Source organism: Dermacentor albipictus, chromosome 7, assembly GCF_038994185.2.
Source record: "Dermacentor albipictus isolate Rhodes 1998 colony chromosome 7, USDA_Dalb.pri_finalv2, whole genome shotgun sequence".
Classification (NCBI taxonomy): Eukaryota; Metazoa; Arthropoda; class Arachnida; order Ixodida; family Ixodidae; genus Dermacentor; species Dermacentor albipictus.
Genome location: NC_091827.1, coordinates 37,734,988 through 37,754,242, shown reverse-complemented (window position 1 = coordinate 37,754,242; position 19,255 = coordinate 37,734,988). Strand labels below are relative to the sequence as shown.

The 19,255-nt window shown below is 45.9% G+C and overlaps 2 protein-coding genes and 1 long non-coding RNA gene across 11 annotated transcripts in view; 1 reads left to right on the top strand and 2 right to left on the bottom strand.

Moving 5' to 3' along the window:
* The window catches only part of LOC135905678 (kinesin-like protein KIF26B), a 760,359-nt gene that overhangs the window by 468,541 nt on the left and 272,563 nt on the right, over window positions 1–19,255 (bottom strand). For all 9 annotated transcript variants that reach the window (XM_070521909.1, XM_070521906.1, XM_070521907.1 and 6 more), the window contains one exon: window positions 10,926–11,188. In XM_070521909.1, coding sequence (XP_070378010.1) covers window positions 10,926–11,188 — 263 coding nt within the window. The remainder of the gene's footprint in view (window positions 1–10,925; window positions 11,189–19,255) is intronic.
* On the bottom strand, window positions 3,652–10,478 carry LOC135905707 (uncharacterized). The gene is made up of 3 exons (XR_010565450.2): window positions 10,016–10,478; window positions 9,322–9,426; window positions 3,652–4,657 (listed from the first exon to the last, which is right to left on the bottom strand). It is a non-coding gene; the product is annotated as an uncharacterized lncRNA (long non-coding RNA).
* LOC139047403 (uncharacterized) lies at window positions 5,098–8,568 on the top strand. The gene is made up of 4 exons (XM_070521233.1): window positions 5,098–5,589; window positions 6,570–6,997; window positions 7,131–7,340; window positions 7,447–8,568. Exons 1-4 carry the CDS (start codon window positions 5,341–5,343, stop codon window positions 7,706–7,708), a joined length of 1,149 nt encoding a protein of 382 aa, XP_070377334.1. The 5' UTR covers window positions 5,098–5,340; the 3' UTR covers window positions 7,709–8,568.

Below are 19,255 nucleotides of genomic sequence, written 5' to 3'. Positions count from 1 at the left end.
AACTTCACGCAAAGCGGTACCTCTCTCAAAAGTTTGAGCCGAGACAATCCAAGCGGTTTAACAGTTAGGGTCACGTGTACCTGGCAGTTCCCATCCATGTTAAACACTCCGAGAAAGTATTTGTCCGACGCATTGAGGAAACTAGACGATCGTCCTCTGAGTGAACAGACAATATTAGAGCACCGTCCCGACCGATCACCGGCTCAGAAGGCAGTGAAGGCACTTTTGTGTTTTCTCAGAACTTCTGGTTTGCTCGAGCGACTTTAAAGGGACACTAAAGGGAAATATTAAGTTGAGCTAGACTGAAAGCTTAGGCTTTTGTGATGACAAGTTCACCATTCTTAGCGAGAACAGATTATTTCTAAGCGAGAAAACGAAGAAATTGGGAAATTGGAGGGACGCCCCCTGTCGTGCGTTGTGGTACCTCTCATAAAGTGACGTCAGAGCCTCTATTTTAACTGTTGAACTACTGCTACATGTTACACTTGAAAAGTAAATTAGATAAATTTTGGCAACAAATAAAACATGCGATAGGCCATAGTTATTTTATTGCTGCATATTACGGCCGTCGCGCTCACTCCACAATAGTGCCGACAAGTTCTGGTTTCGCTCGGCCGCGCTGACCGCGCTCGCACTTTCGCTTGGTGAATGGCAAAGTTTCCATTTCGCGGCGTGCTGTGCTGTCCATGCTGTGTCACGAAAGTTCTTGACAGCTGTAGTTCCCAGTTCCGAGCGGCGAAATGCCGGGTCGATGTGATGTCGCGGGGTGCCCAAACGGTCCGCGTCGTCTGAACAAGGATGCCGAAAGCTCCGACACCAACGTGCACTACCATGCGATCCCGCGGGGCGAACCTCTACGTTCTCGCTGGCTCAGTGTATTTCCCATGCTACAGCGGGTAGGAAAGGTGCCAATCAGACTGCATGTGTGCTCGATGCATTTCCGCCCTGAGGATTACGAACACAATTCACTTTTGAGGCTGTCAATGGATGTGCCTTTTCAAATGCGACTTCGTCGCAACGCTGTTCCGTCGATATTGCCTTCATCCCATGAAGAACAAATACCGTTGCTGCAGGACGAAAATATCATGGTAAGTAGAGCCTCTTTTTGACGCGCATATTATTTTCCTTTCATTACTAAATCTCAGCAAGTGTGCACAGCCCTTTACGGTACTGATAGCCAGCTGCCTTTATTGACAGGCTAACGTTGAGGTCTTGATCACGGAAAATGACGCCACTGGAACCTCCATTGAAAGCAACGCGGATTGCGAGCACAATTCTCTCCCAAGACAGTCAATCGATGTGCCTTTCCAAGCGCGACTGGGTTGCAACGTTGTTCCGTCGATATCGCCTTTTCCCCTTGAAGAGCAAGCACCGTTGCTGCAGGACGTAAGTTTTGTGAGTCGTGCCTCTTCTTGACGCTGCATGCTATTTAACTTTCATTACTAAAAATCAGCAAGTGTGCGCCGCCCTTCTCGTTACTCATAGCCAGCTGCTTTTATTTACAGGCTAACGTTGCCGACCTGATGACTGAAAATAACTCTGCTGGCACTTTCACCGAAAGTAACGCGGAGGTATGTGTGCGGGGTTTGTCACGGTGGTTGCAGTTGTACGCAGATCAAACGCAACACACAGCTTAGTGCACTTTCGGCACATTTCAGACGCTTCCCTCTGGTGCGAAAGACGCGGAGACGCAGACAGATTTTATGCATATCCCCGCGAGAACAAGCAGTTTCCTCAGCGTCGGGAATGCAAAAGGAGTGCAGGCTAAACCACTGGGCACGAGCGTCGGTAAGTACACCCGAGCTGCTACCTAGCTTTCAAAGAAAACTACTAATGTTATATGTGATAGAGTCTGGGGGAACAAGTAGCAAATTTTCTCTTGTTTGGTAGCACCACCAAAAAATATTGGACAGGCTAGTAGAACCTTGTCTACTTCAGCATGTTTGTTGGTGCTTTGTGCTATGCAAATTTAGTCAGAATAGCTGTCATTATCCCAACTTTTCAGGAACTATGCGACACAGTGTCATTTTTTCTAAAGCTGTTGTCCTGGTTCTCTTTTATTCAGACCTTCGCATGGCGTTTCTTTGCTCTCCAGCTGTTCAGGTGAATACAACTGTGAAGGAAATAAAATGCAAGGCACTTCAGGTGAATGTTCAGAACATACCTATGCCAAAGACATCAACTCCAATCAAGAGACGACGTACCACTTGTGTCAGGAAACCAGTCAAGCACCGGAGACGTACACTAGCAAAGGACATCAGCTACATTCCCTCGCCTGACGTGTCCCCAGTACTGCAATACCCTGACATGCATGACACAACGTACGAGCCGGAAGAATTGACTTGCACCCCAGAGGTGACATTTGATGAGTAAGTAAACATTGCATACTACTGTGCATGTTGGTGTATAAATGTTCAGATATGAAGGTGCAGTATTTATTAGTGCACTTTATGTGTTTATAGTAAAGTGATGTTTACTTGTTTATTGAGAAACAGTGTGATAGGTTATAAATGATCCAAGTATGCATGTGATGGGTGGTAACAAAAGCAAGACCTACAGATGTCTATGTCAGTCCCTCGCCTGCAGTAACTAATTACAGTTACAGATGTGAAAAAAGCTCCAGTGATTTGAGTCAAACAGTCACAAAGTCACAATTACAAAGAAGGCGTAGCAGATTGGGGTAGCTCTCTTCCATTTGTGCACACAAATTGCAGATAATTTCAATCCTGTGTTTACGATTATTTGATGCACAGGTGCAGCATTTAATTCACTTCAAATAATGAAGGCAATAAAGGGTAATTATTGCTGCTAAAAGAGAAAAGTGCTAACTTTCAGCTCAAACTTTTGACTGAGTAAGGGGGTGAATTTGTACGAGAGTGCCTGTATAAAAGCTGAGTAAGGGGCATATTTTCTTTTTCAGGTGTGATATGGATGAGGCGTGTACGCAACACAAAGACTACTTTCTTGTCTCTCGTGACAACCTGCTGACACTCCTGAACATGTGCCGCACTTGCTTCTCTACGTCCTGCACAGTGAGCCTTTCCTGTTCTGGGACACGCATCACAGCTAAGACTGAATGCCCAAGGGGACATGAGCACATGTGGGCGAGCCAGCCACTAGTAGGAATGAAGCCCAAAGGCAATGTCGACTTGTCGGCTGCAATACTCTTCTCCGGTTCAAGTGCTGCTGGAACTCTCAGAATGATGAGGTTGATGGGTGTTCAAGTCATCAGTGATCAAACATTCTTCAGTTACCAGAAGGCATATCTTTTTCCAGCTGTCACTGCAGTAAGCATTTCGTTTCAACTTTCCTGAATATGTAGCTAGCCACATATTGAACAACGGCCCAATATCTCGGGAGCAGCTAGAAGTAGTGTCATATTGGCCCTTTGTTTAACCATTCACTCCAATGGCAGAATGTTGGGCTGCAAAATATTTGTAAGCTGTTATGGCTCGTGATTAGTATATAAAACTGCTAACCTGCTTTCTTTTCGTGCAACAAATCTATATGCCAACATAATTTTCAAAATTTGGTGTAGCTAATTTGAGGCAGGCATGCTCAGTGCACAAGCATTCGCATAAGACTAGCAGTCCAAGAGTAGTTTCTAAAGCTTTATCATTACTAAAACCAAATAACAGAATGAAGCAAGCATTTCAAATTTTTCAGGCATTTTTATTGTGCATAAGAAAGCGAACAAAGGACATAAATACAGAAAATATGCCTGGCATGAGAAGGAAATGGTTCCAAGAACAGACACTGGCATTATTCTAAGCAGCCTGTAAGTTCATCTTACATTTTCGCTAGCACACAATGCATGCAGCTGCAGAAATTGTAGCATCTAATTTCACGAAACCCATAATGGAACTGTAAGGAAAGGTGCTGCATTGTGCTGTATTTTTAGATGGCATTTTTGTAAAATTCTTGGCTTATGCATTGAAAAAAAAAGTTGCTTAGAAGTAGAGAAAGCGGAAGGTGAATTTCTGAATATTATGGCTCATATGCAGTACCGAAGATTCCGTAGCGATTATGATAATTTCAATGTAGTTTCATTTACTTGCATTCATTTTATGCTGCTAATGTCTGCAAAGCTTTGCTACACAAACTCAACATTTTTTAACATAATCTGTTCCTTTTGCATCCACCGACAAGAGGTTTAGGGCTGAATGTCTTCAAAATCCGTTGCGTTATGTGGGAATCAGAATGATGCTGCAACCTGTTCCTCATTTTTGCATATCATCCTGAATAAAATACAAAACACAAATACAATTCTCAAGTTACTTTCAGTTTTTAGCCAAGGTCCTGTGTTAGCATGTTCTGTACGTCAGTGTTTATGTTGCTCTGTGTGTCTAGGCAGAGCTTACATGTGGGTGGTGTTTCTCCTTAATGTCCATTAAGAGAGTGCACAATATTTTGTAATTGCAACTATTTTTTTCATTCTGATTGTTATCAGACATAAACCGTGTGCACATAACTGTACACGTAGCACCTGGAGTAGATCAAAACTCAGGACAGAGTCCAAATTTCTCGTAGGTCTGGGATGAGCACCAGAAAGGACTTCTGGCAGCAGCTGGTGACAGCAGCTTGGAGCTCTGCGGGGACGGGCGCTGTGACTCACCAGGCCACAGTGCCAAGTTCTTGACATACTCGTTCTTGTGTCCTGGCACGGGAAAGATAATACACACTGAGCAAATTCAAGTCAAAGAAGTAAGTAGAAAAAAGAACTACCGAGCATCATTCGACATATTTGATTATTGCTATTTTTCAAGCATCGTGCAATGATTGTTACATGTTTATCAAGCGAATAAAGGGAAAATCAGACACCCACCCGTTCGTAGCAATTGCTACAAAGGAAACCCATACGGGTTCCTCGAAAGAAAAGCCTCATAGTTGAAAAAATAAAAAAAAATTAACGGGTGGATGTCTGATTTTCCCTTTATTCATTACTTCTCTCCACCTTGCGGGTTTCCGCAGAACTACTACGTCAAAATGTTTATCAAGCATTCCAGGAAGCACGAGTCAATCGCATACATGCCTCAGTATTCCTTTTTAGCTTATCAATGCACAGGTGAGCGTGTACACGCTGTTTAGAAGGCCCATCCTTCCCTGTAACGAAACCTTTCATAATTACCACACCCTTGACGATTTACTCACATACTCCTGAATTCATCTGGACACAATGGGCCTTGTGTGCTATAAGAAGGTAGTGCCACAGCGATTTGACTGTGTGATATTCTTGTGCTAGTGCGATGGTTCCAACTTACGGTAGTCGAGGTGGGCTGTGGGATTGAGGAGCGTTTTAAGAATAAGGGGCAAGATGCTTTATTTGCACAGCTTCACTTCATGCAATTATGTATCCGGTGCACATACAATTTTTTTGTCTTCCAGAGTGCCCAAATTCAGGCAAGCTCACAAATGGAGAAAGAGGGTCTCATCAGAGGTCTTCAATTTCTCGGTGACCAGGGCATCTCCATAAGGTCCCTGACAACAGACCGCCATACAGCAATAAAGAAATACATGAGGCTGCATTGCCCGGCCACCAAACACCAATTTGACGTCTGGCACGTTGCAAAAGGTAGTTATGAAGGGAACTAACGTATTTACTACTGCTAGTAAAATACCTAATGTTGGTTAATAGGCGCAAAGCAACTCTTGACTAGCACTTAGCGTTTATTAAAGAAGAATGCATCTTACGTCATCATACTTCAAACATTTGCATTGAAGGGACTGTTTACCACAGGATCAGGTCTTTGGATTGTAGTGGGAATGATAATATTGTGTGTCACATTGATGTAAACAGCAAACTTGTATCCTATAAGCTAGGAATTCTATTTCTTATCTGGCTCTGAGAGTGGTGCAAAAATTAAGTGTTTCTCGACGGTGAAACAGTGAAACTAATGTGAGCACCATTATGCCACCAAAAAGCTGTGCAGAGAGAGTTATTTTGCTTGGATACATTATTTTATTGTCTAAAATTGTATTTTAAGTGCCTCTGCTAACTTTTCTTTGCATGAGAGATTGATTTCTTGTTTTCAAAGTAGTGCGTGTTGAAAGTGGTACTGCTATCGTGCAGACAAGAATGGCGCACCAATGGGTCTTCAACTATGCCCCCATGACATTGTGACATGCAGCAGTGCTAGTAGCATTGTGCGAGTGATGCAAAGGTCACTGTATTTTTCAGGTTGTTGAAAATTACAGGCACTCAGACTGTGCCTATAGAAAACATGCGATTATAGGTGGGCCAAAAGAACTTGCCGCATATGTGCTGAGGACAGCTATTTGAGTCATTTTAGTGCTTTACACAAAGTAATACCGCAGAAACACTACGTGCTTCTGGTTTCTCACTTTTACCGCCACTGCATCCACTAGCCCATTTTTCGGGCATCGATAGAGTTTTAAGACACTATGCAAATAGAAATACATTGTTTTAAAATTCCTACTCACTTACCAGCGAAACCACTGCACGTTTACACTTTAGATGATAAGCTTTCTATTGCATTACAAAATAGGAGGTCCTTGAAAAATGTTAGACAGTCCCTTTAGCTATGAAGGAACTAGTACCTTGAAATAAAAAAGCTACACACTTATTTGAGGCTACACTACCAGAAATAGTGTGCAGAAAGATCTTTCAGTGCACTGTATTCCAATTCCATTCTGTACTAATGCTTCGAGCTAGTCTTCTTCATCTACCTACAGTTGAAGTTCGCACGAGATGGACTAAGAAATTATGGTGCAAATTTTTTCCAGGCATCAGAAGAAAATTGACAGCTGCTTCACGGAAGGCCAGATGCAGGGAGCTGTTGAGCTGGATACAACCCATTGTGAACCATCTGTACTGGTGCGCATGTGCTTGCGGAGGAAATGGAGATTTACTAGTGGCGACATGGACAAGTCTCCTAAACCACATAGCTGACATTCATGAAGGTCATGGCAACCCCTATCCCCGCTGCCTCCATGGGCCATCCAGCAGAGTGTCATGGCTCAAAATTGGTAAATACAAGTAATCTGCCAGTTTAAGTGGCACTGCATTTTGTGCAGTGTAATTACATCGTCGATCAGTTGAAATTGAGAATCTTTTGCACAATTAATCAAATTTAGCACAATGTGCATTGTCCACCTAACTTGTGATGAAGGGAACAATACATATATGTCCTATCTTTTCCCACATTAGACTCTCCAGCGCACAAACAAGTCAGAGCCATTGTCATGGCCCCAGTGCTTCTCAAAGACATCCGACAGCTCTCGCCAGACACGCAGACATACAGCCTGGAATCTTTCCATAGTGTCCTGAACGGCTATGCTCCTAAATCTACCGCATACACATATGAGGGAATGAAGGCTCGGTAAGCATGCATGTGTTATTAATTTTTCAGGCAGACAAGTACTTCCTAAAAAATTTTGCAAAGTACTGCTGAGAATTAAACCTTGTGGGAAAACTTGCATTTCCAGAACACTGATTGCTGCCCTTCATTTCAATGAAAATGCCAACAAAGAGCAAGCAACAACAAAGGATGGAACACAGCAATGGCACAGCAAGACATCCAAGGCCAGACATAGCATGATGACTGTGTGTCCACTCAAGATGGCTGCTACATTTGGCAAGTTTAACTGTGTCACGTCCGTCTTTCAGTTAGCAGTTCTGCTCTACAAGTGCTCAGCAAAACTACACCTCACATTGCATTTACAAGCTATTCACAAGCTAGTGTTGTAAGGAGCAGAGCACTGCAGATTGTGGCAGAACAATCTTTTTTTCACGTAGGGTGGTTATAGTCAGGACAGCGGCATGTACTGCATTCGTTGCATATTCAAGCATCGTGCAACACTTTTTGAAGTAACTGCGATCGGGATGCACAGACAGCTTTTTCTCCCAATTATACATTTTACCACAAGTAGACATTATCTTTACAGCTAGGCTCAATGCAGAAAAGCCAAAGTTCTTGCTACTTTGACACAAGACTGGCAAACCACACTCTCAGCGACAGACAAGGAGCAAAGCTTCACATGATGCATTAATTATAGAATGTTGCTTTTACTTATTTGTTCCCAGATCAGGTGACCTCTCCAGATATTTGCTATAGCATTAAAATAAAATGCAGCACTGAAGTTACCTGGTTTGTTCTACTTTCAGATTACGTGCAAGATCTACAAAACAAGGTGACCGAGCTTTGCATCGAGCACCCGTCATTTCCAGAAGCACTAGCCCAGGCACCAGAAAAAATTGCACCAGCATTTGTGCCACAGAACGAACCTAGGCCCTCCAAAACTGAGCTCATAGCGGCACACAAGGCACGGTTTTTGAAGTTTTGATACATGTAGAGCAGACAAGCAACTGGTGGAGTTATCAAAAACCAATTGTTCGAAGGCTATACCAGTAAATTGGAAAAGCAAAGACACAAACTTCATGCTCGAAAGGGTTTGTGCTGTACTGAAGCGTGAGAAAGAACAAACCAAGTCGCATAGATTGTCTCTGCAACTGATGCTGCATGCGTGCAAGGACACCATAAGGTTTCTACCGACTGGCACGGGTGATGACAAGCTCAAGAACATCATAAGTCAAGCAGAAGACACTTGTTGACATGCACATCATGCTGGGAAAGCTTTATGCTACACTAAAGTGTAGGAGTGAGGGAGCCAAGTGGCGTAGGTTGTCACTACAACTGATGCAGCATGGCCACAAAAGTACCATAAGGCAGTTTCTGGGTTTAACAGATAATGACAAGTTTGATATCATAAATCATGGAGAAGACACTTGGTGACATGTGCATCATGTGGGAGGTGTAACATGCTGACGAATAAATGCAATACTGACCCTTGTAGGTACGCATTCAACTGGAAACAGTGTTTCACGTTCAGCGTGCTAACATTCAAAAGAAAAAACTAAAGTGCATTGCGAGTGGCTCTCCTGCTGCTGCTTGCAATTGTATGGCTGACTGTGATCATCAAATTTTATTCACGGAAGCTTTGGCAAGAACCTCAGAGAAAAAGCTACAGTCAGTAGCTTGACTAGGTCCGGGGTCCCTGGTTATGACATGGGAGGCAGGAAATAAAACATGAGCAAAATGGAATTGACACACAAGTGGAACATCGCATTACGTAGTGCTTCCATGCACATATGCACTAAAGAAACTATGAATAGAACTGTACATCAGGAACCACATCATGGAGACCAATTACAGATTGTCATTAAATATTTGACGTGGCAGGTAAACATATTCAAAAAGCAGAGGACATGTCCTGGCCCAGCTAAAGAATTAATCGCTCAATATGACAGCACCTTCACTGTAGGAATACATTTGGCAAAGGATGCAAATGAACTCTGCATACCTCTAAAGCTTTCTGTATGGGTAGCAGAAAAGGGCCCATCTCGCTGCACACAGGCACTCAATCTCGCTTAAGTTGGGAAGCACTTGACAGCGTCAGCAGTCGCACCTGGAAAACAGAAACACATGGTGAATTAGGCAGCCGTGTTGAGTCGTAACCTTGCAGCCAAGTAGCCTTAGAAGCTACTCGACGCGCTAACGCGATGTAACCTAAATGCTTCCGCATCGTCCACAATGCTTGCTTTAGCAGTACTCGCAGATGCACTCTGAGAAAGTCAACGTGCACTATGTTTTACTTGTAGCTAAGGCGGTAAATGGTCTCTCGCGCACTTCAGAAAGGCTAACAAATACTACGCCCGCCAGAGGAATAAAAATGTTTTATCAGCGCGGGAGGTAGGGAGCTTAGTCGAACAGGAGTTGACAGCTCACACGGGCGTTTCGGTCGCAATCGAGCCCGATTAGAAAAGAATTCTTCCAGCGTGATTGAGAGTGATCGCTGCTATACGGTCCAACGATTCGGGCTGAGTTGGCTGAGCTCACAAAGTAAGAGCACGGACCTAGTCCAACCATTCGATCGCAATGGACGGGTAGCGATTGAGGGGATCCGGATCAAGCACCATCGCGATCGAATGTCCGTGTGCGCGTATCTGATACTTTGGTAATTTATGAGACAAGCATTTAGGAAGAGTCGTACGTACCACTTGGTGCTTCGCAGATGCGGCTGAAGGCGTGCGCCACTTTCAGCTTCCTTGCCTGACGAAGAACTTGAGGCGGTGTCGTCGTGCGGCGATCTTGACCCTCTCTGTCCTTAAAGCTCTCCTGCACTCGTTTCCGCCGACCAGGTTAAAAATGCAGCGATGGCGCGTGTATGGAGGGCCTTCACCTGTCCTGATAATCCTGCGGAGCTCCATCGTGTGCTGCAGCGCTCGAAGCGCGAGCCCGCAAGAGCACTTGGCGTTTTTCTTTGCTTCAGTCGCTGAAGTGTAACACGACGTACTCAGCTAGAATTCCATTACGCGCACTACATCTAAACACGTTCTAGAATAACGCCGTCCGGAGGAATATGTAACACAGGCTCACATGCTATCGGAGGCTCCACGCACACAGGAACGCCATTACAGCTGTTGCGCGGTTACGGCCTGACTTGACTCGCCAGCTGTGAAATCCACAAAACGAGCCGGTGAAATCCGCAAAGTGCAGCGCTCCCTCTCGGACGCCCGCTTATTCACAGAAAGCGGAAGCAGAGACGGTGACGTCAGGTCCTCGATTTTGGCGCGGGTGATTCAAATTGAGCAGCGGCACCAGGGACTTTCGGTGGAAGTTTTAGATGCCACAAATTCGTTTATTGGCGCGCAGAAAGTGGTGATAGACTCCTACACAGATAATATATCAATATAACTAAACATAATATTTTCCTTTAGTGTCCCTTTAACTGAAGTGCTGTCCGTACACGTACCTACACCTTCTCTCTCCCTTCTTTCTCTTCCCCTTCTCCCTTCCCCCAGTGTAGGGTAGCCAACCAGACTATTGACTGTTTAACATCCCTGCCTTCCTGTATTCTTCTCTCTCTCTCTCTCTCCCCGTCCACACGAACTCGCCATCACTCACCAGGGTGTCGGTGCCCTTCGGCCCGCCGGCTGACAGTTCTCGGCCAGTCGACGCATCGGTCGGGGTGGAGACGCGGGCCGCTGGTGCAGAGGTATGCCCGTGGCGGGGCACCACTGCTCGAGAGACTGGACCATGTCCAGGGCCTCGCGGCGCAGCTGGTTGCCGTGCGAGTGGCAGAGGTCGCAGCAACCCTCCACCAGAGGGGAGTGGTAATCGAGCCGGGCCAGCCTGGAGGCCACCAGGGAGGACACGGTTTCGTCCCCCTGCGTGCGAGAAAGGAAAATCGTCAAGATCCGGGCAATTCGCGATCGAACGGTGAAAACCGCCTTAAAATAAAGAAAGAAAATTAACGTAACGCGTATACGGGCAAGGTAATGCGTTGGTTGAGGGGGAACGGGCTGATGAATACGAAAACCTTGACGAGCACGGAGTAGCATCCACAAATGCGAGGAATAGGTGGGGTCCTAAATCAACGCCTCAGCGAAGGCTCACTGTGTTCAACAGAAATAAATATCCACAGCAACTCATTTGCTGTCTGCATATGCCGGAAGCAATGTAGCAGCCGGAAACACGTCGTATACGCCCCGTGTTATATATCACCTATTCTACGAGACGAACGCCGCCGCGGTTGAGCTCTCGATCTGCTGCTTCCTTTCTTTTCGCAGAACTTCACTCGTCTTTATTTTTTTATTCATGTACACAAGTAAGAGGACGATGGGACGAGTTCAGGGCAGACCTAAACGTAGGGCATACGGTAGCATTGAGAGTTTTAGTTTTTCTATTAACTTGTTAAGGAACCCGACGTGGTTGCTTAGTGACTATGGTATTGGGCCGCTAAGCACAAGGTCTCGGGACCGAATCCTGGCCACGGCGGCCGCACTTCGATTGGGGCGACGGGCCAAAACACACGTGCACTTCGATTTTAAGTGCACCTTAAGGAATCCCAGATGTCCAAATTACTCCGGAGCCCCACACTACGGCGTGCCTCATAATCAAATCGCGGTTTTGGCACGTAAAACCCCATAATTTAATTTTAACGTTAGCGGATTACGTGTTTGCCGGAGCCGCAGACGGCAGTAGCGAAGCTGGCAGCGACATCTTGTGGCCTTCTGTCCAATTACAATGCATAAATATTTTCGCGTCACGTCATTGTTACTGTCAAAAAAAAGGAAAAAAAATCATGAAAGTACTGCACGCTGACGATGTGTCGCTACCGAGGTTTTGCACCGACAGTGAAGCGAAATATTCGGGTCATTGCAGTATTAGTTTTGCGTGTCCTCTAGTTAAACACTGTGTCATCAGATGTCGCTACCAGAGTTATTTGTTGATGAACACCTCTTTAGGAAAAACTGTATTGCGCAAGTAGTAATGCACTAACGGACAAGTAACAACCATTCATCAAGACCACTGAAATGAAGGGAGCAGGAACAAACAGTCATCACAGTAGATAGATAGATAGATAGATAGATAGATAGATAGATAGATAGATAGATAGATAGATAGATAGATAGATAGATAGATAGATAGATAGATAGATAGATAGATAGATAGATAGATAGATAGATAGATAGATAGATAGATAGATAGATAGATAGATAGATAGATAGATAGATAGATAGATAGATAGATAGATAGATAGATAGATAGATAGATAGATAGATAGATAGATAGATAGATAGATAGATAGATAGATAGATAGATAGATAGATAGATAGATAGATAGATAGATAGATAGATAGATAGATAGATAGATAGATAGATAGATAGATAGATAGATAGATAGATAGATAGATGGGCAGCATAACATCCCAAAACTGCCCAGCACGTTGTGAGGCTCCGGAATAATTTTTATCTCTTGTGTGTCGTTTTAATGTGCACGAGAAGCCCTGTACGCGAGCGCTTTTGCGCTTCGCCCTTGTTGAAATGTGGCCGCCGTGGTCGGGATCGAAGGCGGGTCCTCGAGCGTTTCAGAAGCGGCGAATAGGTGAAAACCTCGGTGGACGAATGGCTGGCAGTTACAACGAAAATATTTCTTCTCGGGAGGAATTCATGCCTCTGCGTACCTTCGGAACAAAAGCATTATACGTCGAGGCGAGTGCGTCGAGATATAATAATTGCACGTTTATTCTGTGCTCTCTTCTTTTTTCCCCTCTCCATTTTCCACGGCACTGAGCCATTACCCTTTCATGTATTTTCTTTATTAAGCAATATGTATTCATGCTTCATGAATTAAACTCCGATTTATGTGCTTGCGCCTGTTAAAAGAGTACTAACGATACACTTAGTTGTCTTTCATAAAATACCCTAGATACGATTACGTGGATAACTTTCTTTATATATATATTTTTTAATTTGTACTTGTTATCAACGTATCTTTTTGAAATTAATTGCATGTGAAGCTGTATTTGCACTTGTATACATTCTTTCTTTCTTCTCGACTGTATTGTACTTAACTGTTATCCTTTCTATTCCTTGCACTGTGAGATTGTCTGACAGTGTTGCGGCCCAATCAGCTGAACTATTACCTTCAGCCGCATTCGCCGAAACTAGTGCATATATATACTTCGAATGTGAAAATACATAATTAGTTGAATATTAAATTAGTTAATTAATTATTAGCATAGAAACACATGAATAATTCAATGAACAAATACATAAATAGTCAATGTTTTCACGTGAATCACTCTGGCTCATCTACGATTCGGCTACACAGGGCGCGGTCGCTTAACGGCTATGGCGTTGCGCTGCTAAGCGCGAGGTCGGGGGCTCGAATCCCGACCGCATTGCGACGTAGACTGAACGCATAGACGCTATTGTATACGGTTCATTGCGTGCACGTTGAATAAACCCAGGTGGTAAAAAAAAATATTCCGCATGAATCCGCAGTCCTCACCGCGGCGTGCCGCATGATCAGATCGTGGTTTCGCCACGCAAAGAACTCCAGAAATTATAGCTGTATATGGCTTCAGCTGTGTTTACCCCTACGCCGTGCTAAAGCTTTCTGAACACCTGCGAGAGACGTGGCCGTTAGTAAAGAGCGAGCTTTTCGCAACTGCGTCAGCCGGGCCACGACATCTGCTCCGGGATGAGCGTCTCTTTCTGCTAGACACGGCCAAATCGCCGCCACCAGAAAAAAAAAAGAAGCGAGCAAACAAACATAAACAAACAAAGAAACATATGCACAAGCAAACCCTCAGACGTGCCCGAAGGGAGTTTTACACGGTCGCGCTTCAACACGCTTCGCGGGCGCATCCCGCGAACAGCTGGCGCGGAACAGCGGAGGTGTGCTGGTTGAGAGAAGGAGGGAGAGGGGGAGGGGGATCAGCGCTGTGTCCATGATCGCATTAGCGTGGACTGTACACGCCTCGCTAAATGGTGCAGTACCATGTAAGCTGTACCAGTGCAGTACCATGTAAGCAGTACCAGTACAGTAGTAGTGCAGTAATGGTGCTGTAATGGTGCAGTTATGGTGCAGTACCAGTGCAGTACCATGTACATGTACCATGTACCATAGAAGCCACTTCTTACGACGGCTCACTAACACGACGGACCCGCACTGTGATAGAATGTCCACCCTTTAAGAGTGAAGAATGACGTAAATCGGTCTATAACCTCACACCCTTACTCACGGTTAAGGGTGCAAGGTTGTGAGCTATAGCCACATTTACAACCTTATTTACTGCCCTCGATTAAACTTTTCGGAGACGATCGTGGACTGACCAGTGGTGAATAACACTCGTTGGTCATGGCTGCAAGAATAAGGCTTTCTCCAAATTAAAAAAAAACAGAATTAAGGGTCAATCGACTCTGTGAAGGTGGAATTCCAGCGAATCTGCCGGTGTGCTCCCGAACACGCGCACACACGAGCAAACACACAAACGAACGCACAAGCACACATTTTTTTATCGCTCATTCTGTGCAAAACCGTATACGTTTCGTCACTTGGAAGTGCATTTATTTGTCCCGATCGGCGGTCATCGTGACGGTAGGTACGCACGCACATTCTCGTACCGCCACTGATATTAGATGCGTAAGCATTTCTATGCCTACCCAACGATAGATTTCTCCGTCACGTAAGACAAAGAACGACTCATCCCCACTTAAGAAATGGCCCATACCCCCTAAGCAAGTGAAAGAAACCTATTATCAAACGAAGATTGAAACGAACACCGACGCATCCAAGTATCCGCATTGAAACGCGTACGCTCTCAGCGTCGCAGACTCCCAAGGCTGCGAGTTACCCCCGTATACAGAAATGAATCTTGATTTGAAGCCCATGCATGCCTTGATTTAAACGACGCCTGTCGTCAACGCACAAGAAGAAACGCAATGAGCGTCTTCGGCGCGTTTGCACCAGGCGTCATTTATATCAAATCAAGCATGAGCTTCTAAGTTGCATTTTTACATACGGAGGTTAGCATCGGCAACCGTCAAGGCACGCAACTCGGAGGCGGCTGAAGAACCGGCAATGGCTCTCGCCACCACCACAGGCGGCCTGCATAAACTTCTCGAGGGGAACGCATCTCGACCGATGCACTCAAGATGCCAAAACGACCAAGCACTCCGCTCTAGTACACCTGCGTAACGTGTGTACCCGGACACGAGGGACTAGAGGGAAACAACGAAGCGGCCCACGCCGGTGCCCGTGAGCACGTCAGCCGGACTCCCATAGGCCCACACGCTCTCCGACCCGCGGCGGAAGAGGCGGAGGCCATACCCACCAACCATTCGGCGATATTACAATACTACACGCTCGAGCACCGGTTGTGCCCTCCGCGGCACCCAAAACTCGGCAGAGAAGAAAGCATGATCCTAAGACGACTTACAAAGTAACAGGTAGGCTCACGGAACGATGATTCACCGTCTCTACCCGACCCTCCACGGCGACTTCTGCCCACGCCGCAACGTACCCGACACCCTGGCACACTTGCTCCTGGATGCCCGTGGCACGAAGACGGCTAAATGCAACCGAAAACGGATACGAAACGAGCACAACAAGCTGACGAAGATCACTTATTCAAAACGTGGGAGGCCAAGCTCACCCTCGGGGACCTGGAAGACCAACGACAACTCGCCGCCAGGGCCATGAGGGCAGTCGAATTCCTGGACTGAGGAGCCTTTCCCACCTCAGGGTGATACCGGGCCTCGCTCGGGACACTGTTTCGCTCAATAAAGGTTTCTTTTTCTCTCTCTTACTGACAGTGTACTAATCTTGAAAGCGGTGCCTATTTATACCTAATCTACTGAAAATGCATATCAAAGTGATGAGACGTATAAGCTTTTGCATAGAATGAAACCATTTCGCATCAATTTCGGGAGCTGAGTTTTTGCACACACAGAAGCTGTGTTGACGGATACGAAAAGTCCACTTAACCCTCGCCATAAACATCTTCGCTGTGACATTCACAAAACGTTTTCGTTCACTCGTATTATATCTTCCAATAAAGTTCACTCACCTAACGTGCAAAAACAAACGCTGACAGACAAGAACAGACGACAAACTCTTGCAAAGCCAGCGGGAACCTTGTCGTCTGTTCGCCAACTTTAGCGGCCTGCTGGCATATAATGGTACGTACATATAAGCGAACGTCCTCACGATTGAAGAAAATAGATTTAGTATAATAACAGAAAAAAAACAGCTCTTTACGTACTGCTTTAGTAGAGAACTAACTACTACTGTGACAGACTACTGTGACAGAGCCAGGCGAGTCTGCGAGGTGACCAGGCTCTGCGAAAACGATGCCGATCCGAGGCCATGTCACATACCGGCATTTAAACACCACCCAATTTAAACACCTGACCGCACACGAGTCACATCATGTACCCAACATCGTTTAAATTCAAAATCGGTATCACATTTCGATATCTCGTGAAACCGGACAAACAAGCATATAGTACCTGGATAACGTGCTAATTAAGCCGCGTGTTAATTTCCAAGCGTAATTAAGCCACGTGGTAATTAGACCACACCCTTCATCAACACATGAAAATGGCTACGGAACTCCCTCTTAACTGCTGTGCTTTAAAAATGAGCAGCGAGAGACTCAGTCGAAGCGGTCCTCTTTCGACGAAAGCGGCAATTTGAGATATGCGAGTTTTGCGACCAGTTTTGTCGCGCGCCATCCGCGACTCGCTGATGTGACTCCCACCTTGCAGGGCACGTGATCATGCTCTATATGTCGCAGTCAGTGTTTTTTTTTTTTTTTTGTAAGACGGAAGGAGCTGTTCAATACCAGCAGGGTCACTCGCTTCGTTCTGCAATTTATCCAATGTGACTTTGTTAGAAAAGTCGAAGAAAGAAAGAAAAATTACAAATTCAGGGGCAATTAGGCTGTAGATGCGAAATAAATGCGCTTGCATTACGTCCCACCTCTTCGAGGTCCCGGATCAACCGCGTTCACCACATTGAAAAGTGTTGTTCACGCGCTCCGCTCGAGGTATACGTCCTGCCGCTTCGAGGAACGAAGTGCTACTGAGAATGGTCTGGAGCTTACCACCGTCAGTTACACTATATATATATATATATACATATATATATATATATATATATATATATATATATATATATATATATATATATATATATATATACACGCGCTTTTTCGATCTCTTCCCATGTCCTCTGAGTGCATTAATTAACTTTTCTGGAGGTTCGGCGAGGACCCGAACTCGTCGCGCACCCGGTGAGTCCCACGTCGGAACCGGCAGATCGAGCCCACCGGCCCGGTCTCGGACGCGCCGGAGAGCCAGTATTTGCTTGTCTAGAGTGGGGCTACGTAGAAGCGAGTCACACTCCTCCTTGATGAACTTGGGGTATGTCGACCCGTACTCCCAGAGCAAGTGTGCCAGAGTGGAGGTCTGCCCGCAGGACGGGCAGGCGCACGATATACGTCGGGGTAAACTTCGTGTATAGAACGGCTAGACACGTGTATGTGCCAGTTTTAAGAGCTTGCGCCCTGTTCGACTTGGGGTGAGGGATTGCAAAGACCCTTCTGGACATGTAGAAGAACTTCGTAATCTCGTTGTGAGTAGCGGGAACGTCCCTATTTCCGCAGGGGGGAGGGGAGTCGGCACTCCTTAAAGAGGAAGCACGGTTGTTGAGGTCGCGCGCAGCCTCGTGAGCAGACTCATCGAGGTGCCGGGGAGCAGACCCTACCTGAGCGGGAAACCAGTGAATCGAATGATGTGCGTGAGCATACGGACTCGAGACGCTAAGAAGAGTAGCAGCTTGCTCGGCGATGGAATGCTTCTGAAAAGCCCTAACTGCCGTTTTGGAATCGCCATAGATCTCGGACCCACGACCGTCTAGCAGGGCGAGGGCGATGGCGGCTTGCTCGGCGACTTCGGGGTCTGAAGTGCGAATCGAGGCGCTGTTGGAAATCTGGCCTCTGGAGTCGACCACGACGACCGCAAAGGTCTTCCCATCGCTGTACTCCGCGTCGTCGACGAAGCTTGCTCCGATGTCTTGTTGCTTGATCTGCAGTTTGAGGATCGCTGCTGCTCTGGCCTTGCGTCTGCCCTCGTTGTGGACGGGATGGACGTTTCGGGGCACGGGGGGTCACTTTCGAACTTGTCTCGACTGCACCTCTTGCGATCGGGGTACTGATCATCGGGAATCTCTCAGGGTGGAAACCCAGCTCTTCGAGGATGCGTTTACTGCCGCAGTGGTGGTCACGCGAGCGAGTTGCGAGTGGCTCAGAGCGGAGCGAGACAAGCTGAACGCTCTCATCCGCAAAGTAGTGAAAAGGGCTCTCGGGCTATACCCATCAGAGCCCACACCGAGGACCTTCTCAAGCTGGGGGTACATAACACCGCCGAGGAGATGTGCACCTATACTACGATACGGCTTTCGTACACTTCAAACACATACACTCTTTTCTACTTTGACGTTCATATTCCGAACTCATTAAAAATTGGCGCGTTGAGTAAAAATGTTGGTTACGAGAGAGAGCGAGAGAGAGAGAGATGGAGAGAGATAGAGAGAGAGAAGCTTTTTTATTCAAAGCCAGAGGTTTGTGTCGGTGTGCACACGACCATTGCCATGCCACTGTGCACAGTGAGGCGGAAGGGGACTAAAAAATAAACTATATCATTTAAACATGTGTCTTTGGCAGTTGTATTACTGACATGCGTCATTGAAGAATCCTCCTTATTAATGATAAAGTGTACATTGTTTTCTAAAATCCGGAGAGAGTCGCTTAAAAGACGCAGAAGAAGCGTGAACAGCAGCGTAAAGGTCATTGGTGATGCCATCAGCGTAAGTCAGCCGACGTTCCATGCCCTTCGCTTTCGTTACGTCTCGGAAGGTTGGGTAACTCGCGTGAACGCTT